Source organism: Lontra canadensis, unplaced genomic scaffold (assembly GCF_010015895.1).
Source record: "Lontra canadensis isolate GAN:19392208 unplaced genomic scaffold, GSC_riverotter_1.0 scaffold65, whole genome shotgun sequence".
Classification (NCBI taxonomy): Eukaryota; Metazoa; Chordata; class Mammalia; order Carnivora; family Mustelidae; genus Lontra; species Lontra canadensis.
Genome location: NW_022631059.1, coordinates 7,521,400 through 7,530,340, shown reverse-complemented (window position 1 = coordinate 7,530,340; position 8,941 = coordinate 7,521,400). Strand labels below are relative to the sequence as shown.

At 45.4% G+C, this 8,941-nt stretch overlaps 1 protein-coding gene across 1 annotated transcript in view; it reads left to right on the top strand.

The window, feature by feature from the left end:
* Positions 1 to 1,845: 1,845 nt before the first annotated feature.
* The window catches only part of DOK5 (docking protein 5), a 151,068-nt gene continuing 143,972 nt past the window's right edge, over positions 1,846 to 8,941 (top strand). Inside the window, exon 1 of the mRNA XM_032878935.1 lies at positions 1,846 to 2,255. Within this exon, the coding sequence (XP_032734826.1) occupies positions 2,190 to 2,255 (66 nt within the window). The 5' untranslated portion in view covers positions 1,846 to 2,189. The remainder of the gene's footprint in view (positions 2,256 to 8,941) is intronic.

The following is an 8,941-nucleotide window of genomic DNA, read 5'->3' as shown; positions in this document are numbered from 1 at the left end:
AAGAACTCACCCAATGATTTTATCATTTCATCCTTCTTTGGTGAGAGATTGAAACTTAAAACATCATTTATAGCAAATGACAACACCATGACAGAGCAAATTATTTATTAGATAATAAAAAGAGTTCTCCTCCCAGAGTAAATGAAGCAAGATGGGATTGGGAGGGAGACAAACCGTAAGTGACTCTTAATCTCACAAAACAAACTGAGGGTTGCTGGGGGGGGAGGGGGTTGGGAGAGGCGGGGTGGGGTTATTATGGACATTGGGGAGGGTATGTGCTATGGTGAGTGCTGTGAAGTGTGTAAACCTGGCGATTCACAGACCTGTACCCCTGGGGGAAAAAAATATATGTTTATAAAAAATAAAATTAAAAAAAAAAAAGAGTTCTCCTCCCAGAGTATTTGCCTTTTGACTGTCCCAACTTAGTCTCAGTCCTCCTATGACACATTCTTCCGTGATTCTCTTCTTTATCTGACACCTACCAAACCAAAGTAACTAAAAGCTAGTGTTCTTGGCCAGAAAGGAAAGATTTATATAAGCTTAGAGTTGAAAGGTCTTCAAATCTCATCTGGTCAAAGTAGTCAGCACTCAATAAATGAACTTTCTTCTCCCTAGCTCTGAGTAGGGGTCACCCAACCTCGGTTTGGTCCCTCCTGTGCACAAGAACTGTCTATTTATGATGCTGTCTTTGTGCCTTTGCAGATAGGGCAAATTAGAAAGATCTTCCTTGAAGGAAGCAAAGCTGCCTCCCTCATGACCTCTGCTCTTCAGAAGGGCTATAGGACCAAGCTGGTGTCACACACACCTTCCCTCTGTCCCTGTCCTGCGGTACCTGGGGCAAGTCTCAGTCTGTTGGAGCCTCAGTTTCCATGTGTGCGACAGTAGGGACCTCATTATGACATGTGCGTGATAGTACCTATTTCATTATTCCTTTAACAGGATTAGGACCCTGTCTAGCGGCCTGGTGCCCCATGAATGTCAGTGGGTATCAACCCAAGCATGCTTCAGGAGGGTCGTGCAGTCGGGGCTGTGAGTCCAAAATCTGTTCCCCTCTTCATCTTACTCTATAGGCAGCCCCGCTTAATGGTTTTGAGCGTGAGCGCCATTGCTAAGCTACTGGGGCATAAATATGGGCCTGGCATTTACATAAGGGAGGACGTATCTCATGGGTGCAGGGGAGTTTAAGTGAGTTAATCCGTGCGTGAGGCTTAGAGCCTTGCCGGGCACCAGAATTTATCAAGCAGGCTTTGGGGGTACACATATTAATGAGGCCAAGCGTTAGCCCCTGGGAAACTTACATTCGGGCGGGAAAGACAGGCTCAAACAAGGAAAATGTATCAAATGATATCACCAGGATGCCAAGGAAACCGGAGGAAGCTCTTTCTGTAGCTTAAGGTAGGGCAGTATCCCTCCCGGCCTATGCCAAGGTCAGGGCAAACCATGGCAACACCGCCACCCGCACAACAGAAAATCAGCCCTTCTCGGTAAGAGAGCGGGGTGGGCGGTGGCTGTGATAAAGTGGAATTTCCTCTCCTAAAATCAAACACCGGAGCGAGAAGAGAGGGCGCGTGCTCTGGGCAGGCTGTCCGCGAGGTGCGGGGGCGGGCCGGGGCGCGCTCGGGGTCCGGGAGGAGGGGAGGGATCGGAAGGGGAAGAGGGTCGGGCCAGGTGGGCGGGAGAGGCGGGGAGGGGTGCGGCGCGCTCCAGGGTGTCTGCCCGCGGGGGGGCCGCAGCCGGGCGCTGGGACCCGCGCGGCCCCTCCTCCTGGGGGGGCCCCCACCCCTCCGCGGTCCTCCTTCGCTTCCCTCGACCTCCTCCTCCTCCCCTCCCCCCTCTCCTCCCCTCCTCCCGGGCCCCTGGAAGAGGCAGGGCTGGAGCCCTGAGCAGCCGCCGCTCCTCCTCCCCGCAGGCCGGCGGATGAGTCAGCTGACGGCGGCGCCCCAGCCTCTCCTCGCCGCGCCGCGCGCTCCGCGCTCCCCCGAAGTGGCTGCGAGCCGGCCGCCCACTTTCAGGGTTTGGGGGACAGACAAAGTGATGTGCGCCTTCTAGAGCCGCGCCGAGCCGCCGCCGGAGCCGCTTCGCCGTGTCAACTTTCTCCCCCCACGTCTGCTCCCGACCCGGCCCTGAACCCGCCCCAGAGCCGCTTCGGGTGCGGGCGCCTGGGCGAGGGGGGTCGCCGGCCGTCCAGGATGGCTTCCAATTTTAATGACATAGTGAAGCAAGGGTACGTGCGGATCCGGAGCAGACGCCTGGGGGTAAGTACCGATCCTTTTTTCCCCTCCCCTTTGCTTCTCTCCGTGCGTTCAATTGTCTCCATCCTCCGCCAGCATCCCCGGAGGCCGGCAGCAGAGTCGGCGGCCGCGTGCGGGGCGGATTGCGCGGCGGCTTTCTCAGCCGAAATCCACATCGCCTGCGGCTGCCGGTGCGAGGCCGGGTCTCGGGATGTCACGGATCTATCTTTATCTCTCGGATGACTTGGCTTTCTGATGGTGGCCGCGTGTTTGGCTTCGGGAGCCGCTGGAGCCCATCGCCTGGAAATAAATATTTCTCGGTAGCCAAGGGAGTCGGAGCCCAGAAAGCCGGCTGGGGGTGCTGAGCCTGCCGGATGCCCCCGGTGCCCCTCTTCCCACTCGCCGCCAACTTAACTTTTCCAGGGGATGGATGGGAGGCTGAGAAAGAGGGCAGGCGCTCCCGCTGTGAACGAGGTCGGCGACCCTCTGACCCCAGGGAGAATTTGCTGCCCAGCGGAAGGTCTCTTCCGGCGTCCGGTCCTGGACGATGACCCGCCTCTGTCCCAGGTGTTGGCCAAGGCGGTGTGGGCTGGCCCTCGGGCCAGGCCAGCTCGGGGTGGATCCCCGAATCTGATTTTTCTCTGGTCCTTATCCGGGGTGGTGGATTTCTGTTGCTGTAGTACACACAGGAAGCCCACTAGAAGATTCTTTGGGGGTGGAACATAACACCTGGTGCAGAGCGGGCTCTCCCTAAATATGGACCACGAGAAAGAACGAATGCATCTGAGGGTACTTGTTGGGGACAGAGGTTGGCACAGGGATGGCTTCTCTCTTAAAACTCCTTCTCTTTTGCCCCCATTCCCTTTGCTCTGCCTTGATAGGACTTCGGAGAGAACTCATTTTGCTTCTCTTTGAGACTGAGTGATGAGGAAAGAATTCTCCAGAGACGGGGAGGATACTGGAATGATTTTTTTTTTCTCCCCAGATTCCAACCTATCTCATTTCCCTTTGCCTTGTGTCAAATATTGTTGCTGTTTTTGTTTGTTTGTTTTGTTTTGTTTTGTTTATTGGGTGTGTTTTGGTGCTGGCATTGGGGGGCAGAAAGTTTACTTCAGTAACGTCTGAAATCATATCCCCAATGATGTTCAGTGGCCACACTGGGAGTATATTACAGTGATAAACTGAATGTCTTTCCCCACAAATACATGTCATTAGCACCTTTCTGTGCCTTGGTCTTTGCACTTTCTTATGTGTTAGATAATTTTACTGAAAATTGAAAAGAAATTTCAAAGTGCTAACCAGCGAGGGAGGATGAGAGGAAACATCTGTAATTATTAGAAACTCTTGCCTGATTTGTTTTGACCCTTTGCTTGCTTGCTTGCTTTTTTCCCCTGCTGGTTACCATGTTTCAGCAATTATGTCCCGTGCTATTGTGAATATATACGTATATAATTAGGAAGAAATGTAACAGAATTTACCAGTACCTATCAGCCCTGTGCAGGTTTTTTTGATTTTTTCTGCCATGCACATATTCTCATCAGCAGGAGCAACTACTGTTAGGGTACTTACTTAACTTAGTGACTCATGCAAAGGGCAAGAAATAATAGGAGTTTTATGTTTATGATAACCTTAAGGGCCAGCTGAATTGTTACCCTTTTAAAGGGAGCACTAAAAACACCATTCTAATTTTAGATTTACTCCATCACGTCAGTTGAGGAAATTGATAAAAGACATCCATTCTGTGTTAGGGAGCATTCCAATAGGAGGAAGACATGCATTATTAATGCACAAAATGTGAATTATTCATAAGGATCAGGGTGTATGCCAAATTGTGACACGTGGTGATTTATTTGAAAGACTAGTTATCCTAACTTCCTAGTTTATGGTAATTGAGATTATTTTTCTATATTATTACAGCTGATATAATATGGTCCTATAAATATTGTGCCAATGTTTACAGACATATTTGAAGCAGAAGGAAAGGAAATACAATTTAGTTTGTACTCATTTTATATTGTACATACTGTATATTGGATGCCAGCAAGCAGTCTCCTTTCTCAGGATTTCTTCATCTTGTCTGTGTTACTAAAGTTAGATGTGAGTATCTACGGAGTGATGCTTATTGCTCATGGAGAGAAAGGTCAAAGATATAATCAACAAAATCTGATTGTATTTATTAATAATTTATTAACACCAGTTTATTTTTTAAAAAGTCTTCTTATGATGTAATTGATTTATAAAGTGAAGGAGGCTGATTACACAGTTGTCAGAAAACACTACAAACTGAAGTTTTCATGGAGGTCCCAAGTAATGAGGAAGAAGGCTTCAGGAAATGGTATGAACCCTTTGTCCAAGGTGAGGAATGTCAGTGGTATTAATCCAGGGTTCGTAGAGCCTGGAACAGCATGTGTCTTGTGTAAATCTCAGCCAGCGCTGGGGCATCACTTCTAGTTCAAAGCGGGCACGCATACATGCTCGTTGGACTACAGGGTGATGTGTGACTTTGCCGTTCATAAGCCTCTTGAGGAACTACTATGACATAGTCATTTTATTAATGGAATCCGGACAAATATCTGTGGATTAGAACCATGTTTGGGAGGGTTTATAATTAAACAAGAAAACAACCTTTCATGGTAAGCAGCTGTTGTGCCAAGGAATGTTCCCTCAGACTTGGAAAAGGAAGAAAGAGCCATTTCTGCTTCTATTACTCATGAACTCCATGACCTTGACCTCTCTCAGCCTCAGTCTCCTAATCTGTACAATGAACACTATTTCATGATGTTGGAAGTATTGACTAAGATCATTATCTGTGAGAATGTAATGAAAGCGTAGCATTGATTCTCATTGTGTTATTTGTTTGATGAAATCAAAGGCGAGTTCGGATTGGCAGAAGGATATGGGGATTATAAATCTCTTTATGTCCAGAAGTGTCCAATGGTATAAATGGTTTTTCAGATCTGGATGTTTTCATTGAGTGAAGTTTTTACAAATTCTGTACATTTCAGTGATTTAACAGTGGGACACTAGACATTTTAAGACTATCTCCATTCGCATGAATGAAAGATAAATGGTCACGTTTAGTTGGGATCCTATACAGTTTAAGTTGATTAAGCAATCATTTTACATACAGACGTTTTTCTGTAAACATCAAAAGACTTAATGAAGTTCAACTCCTTTAACTCAAAAGTCTCAGTGTCTTTACATCTGCATTCTCCAGCCTAATCTCTGTTGGTTCATGGAGGTCTTGAGCTGTGTCCTGGGTGCAGGGTTTGCTCAACAATGTCTGTGCCACAATTTAGGGGACTCTGGGAAGGGGGAAGGGAGCAATTGTCTACAATTATCTGGTGAATCCACAGAAGGCGCTAAGAATGCATTCTTAGAGGCGTGGTGAATCAGGCAATTTGCACGTCCTTAACCTGACTGAGTTTACATGGTGTCCTATAACTGGCCTCACTTGGTCTCTTATTTTGCAACAGAGAGAATTTCCAATCAATAATTGCGTGCTTCTGAGTTTAAACTCAGACCTGTTCACCCCATCTACATGCAGTCTCTCGATTACTCGCCTTTAAATCACATGTTGATGCGTCTGTACACCCAGGGCCTCTTCTGTCTAGCCTGCCTTTCCCACCTGGACATTTAAGAGTTTCATACTTAATGCATCCAAACACTTGGTTGTTTCCTCCAAGCCACCTTCTCCTGGAGTCTGCATCTCCGCCACTAGAGGTCCCTGCATTTTAGTTGCCCTGGTTAAAATTAACCAGGCAAGCAAATGAATAGCAAGCAAACCTCTGTTGCGCTTCTGTCTTCTCGTTCCAGTCTTCCCACAACCAATCCAGCACGAGATCCTGTGGGCTGTAGTTTTGAAAATGCATCTACAATCTGTCTTTCATACTATCTGCCACTCCCATCCTGGTCCAAGTCCCCATCATCTCCTTCCTATAATGTTATAAAAATCTCCTCATTTGTTTCCCTGGCTGTTCAAACCACCAATGCCTTTCCATGCAATTCAGGGGAAAAGACTTAGATGGGCTCAGAGGCCCTTTGCTGACTCAGAACCTTTTCTCTTGCTGTTCCCTCTGAATGGAATGCTGTTCCCCCCATATCTCTTCCCAGCTGGCATCCTCATCTCCTTCAGTCTTGCCTCAAATGCTACCTGCTCCCTGAGGCCTTCCAGATACTTCATTTTATTTCTTGCTTCCTCCTCCCCCATATCTTTTTCTGTTTCTCTTCCCCCCATCCCTTCCATTTCTTCTCTCTAGACTTATCACCCCTTCACATACTGGACTTTATTGTACATGTTGATTGCCTGTATCCCTCAAAGAACACATGAGGCTCTGCGGGGCTGTGACTTCTCTATCTTTTAATTATAGCTGAATGCCAGTGCTGAAATCATGCCCAGCACTACATCAACAGTCTTCTTGATGAAGATTTCTTGAATGAATGAATGAATGAATGAATGAATCACTGTGAACTGGTTTAACGAGCATACACTCTGACCTGAGGCTGTTAAAATCCCAGGTCAGCGACGGGTTATATGGATTTTTGGTGAGTTCCTTAACATTCGTAAGCGTCAGTCTTCTGTAAAACTAGGGAGACTCATAGTACCAACCTTATAGTTGGTCCTCATAAAGGGCTCCACACAATGCTTGACACAATGGAAACCTAATTCATGTTTATTACTGCCCTTTCTCACTACCACAGCTGTTAGGGATGATGAGGCTTAGGTGGTTATTACGTTTATTTACTGCTTCTTCTGGAATAACTCTCATCCTTAAAGAACTTGCTGTTTAGTTGGGAAAACAGACTTAATACATGTGCAGTAATTAATGGATAAGCACAAATATTGCTTGACAGTGATGCTAGGTATAGAAGGAATATTTGCCTTTGTAAGATTTTTCATGATCCTTGGATACATGGAAAAGATCATCAGAGACAAAGAAACTCATCTCCATGAAACTTCAGTTTGAATGAGCTCATCAGACTAGGGGGGATTTCTGCTAATTTGGGGGTCTTTCTCTTGGGTGCTAGAGAATGGATTTGAAAAACGGGTTAGTTAATGGCCAGAGTTTAGGCAGAAATATTTTCTCACTCCTTTGCTTCCTTGTTTGACCGGACCCAGTATGACAGAGCAGCTACAATATTCCCTTTAGGGTTTTGGGATCTATAGATGATCCACAGATGACCCACCGTTTTAATGACAAAGTTATAGTCATAACATCGAAATTCAACCATTCAGGAAGCTACATGGAGCACTGTTTTTCATCCTCAAGAAAAAGAGGCTTTGGGGATAACTTTGTAGTGGTGAAATTCATGATCACCTAGACTGAATACACCAGACCACTCAGCGTCTTGGCCCCACGTGAATCAACTTCTCCAATTCCTGTGTCAGAAGTGCTTTGCAGCTGGTATTTTCGTCATCTTTACATGATGGTCTGTGTAGATGTTAGGATTAATGGTGCATAAAGTCCAGCCTTTCATCGTCCTCACCAAAACTGACTTAAGCAAAGAATGGCCGATTTAGTGACTTCATATGTAGACATAAACGAGATTACTGATGGCATGATTGTCCCCACATCTGCCATATTTTGCCCCACATCTGCTATATTTTTTTAGCTATATTCATTGACTAGAAATATTTATTTCTTAAGCAGCTTTGTAATTTTTATGAGAAATCATGATCTTAGGTATTTTAAGAATTTAGTTTTTCATTTGGGTTGTATTTGCTTTCATTTGTTTTATCGTTCATCAGATATTTATGGAGTGCATACTAGTACCAGATCAGGGTAAACCACCTTAAATAAGACAGGTCCGGTCACTGCCCTCAAGGGACAGATGGTCTGTTATTGGGCTTATATTGTTAACATGAGATTAATATATTCACTGTACTTAAGGATGAATTAGTCTGAGTAATAGATACAATATTGAAGTGCAAAGATCTCTGCAGAAACCGCCCTGTTCCGTTTTTGTGAAATGAGGAAGGTCAAATTTGATTTTCCTCTTAACTCCAGGAATTTGATTCCAGTTGGGTGGAAATTAAGCCTTTGGAGAGTCTAAGCCGGGAAGAGATTATGGTGCCTCCTTCCTGCAACCTCTGTTCCTTTGAAACTCAAAATGAAATTGTGAGTTTAGAAATGCCACAGATATGTGTGAATGTTGAAGTTTTAAAATAGCTTCTTTCTAGGATGCAGATGGCTAAATTTTGAGTAAGTATCTGGAAGCTGATCTTTGCCAAGCAGTAGGGGGGCTGTCTTTATTTTACTAGTGTTCTGTGTCTTTCTTCACGCCCTGGTTCCCAGAGAACATAAATGTTAGCTTGTGTGTATTATGCTCATGTGTGGAGTCCTTTAAGTAGGTTCTGGGGGTAGAATGCAGGTGAACATTCTGGAGTGACACTTTATAGCTTTTATCAGATTCCTGGTGATGTCCAGACCACCCTGCCCCCAGGCCTCTCACCTCCCACCCCCTACAACTTCAAAAGATTAAGAAGCACTGTCTCATTTTTTAAATGTTTTTTTAATTTTTATTTTTCGATGATGGTAGAGTCACATGCAATTGTAAGAAATAATGCAGAAAGATCTCTCATACCCAGTTCCTCCCAAAGGCAATATTCTTCAAGTATATACTATAGTATTACAACCAAGATACTGACATTGGTACAATCAAGAGAAAGAACATTTCCTCACCACAAGGTCCTTCTTGTTTTTTTTTTT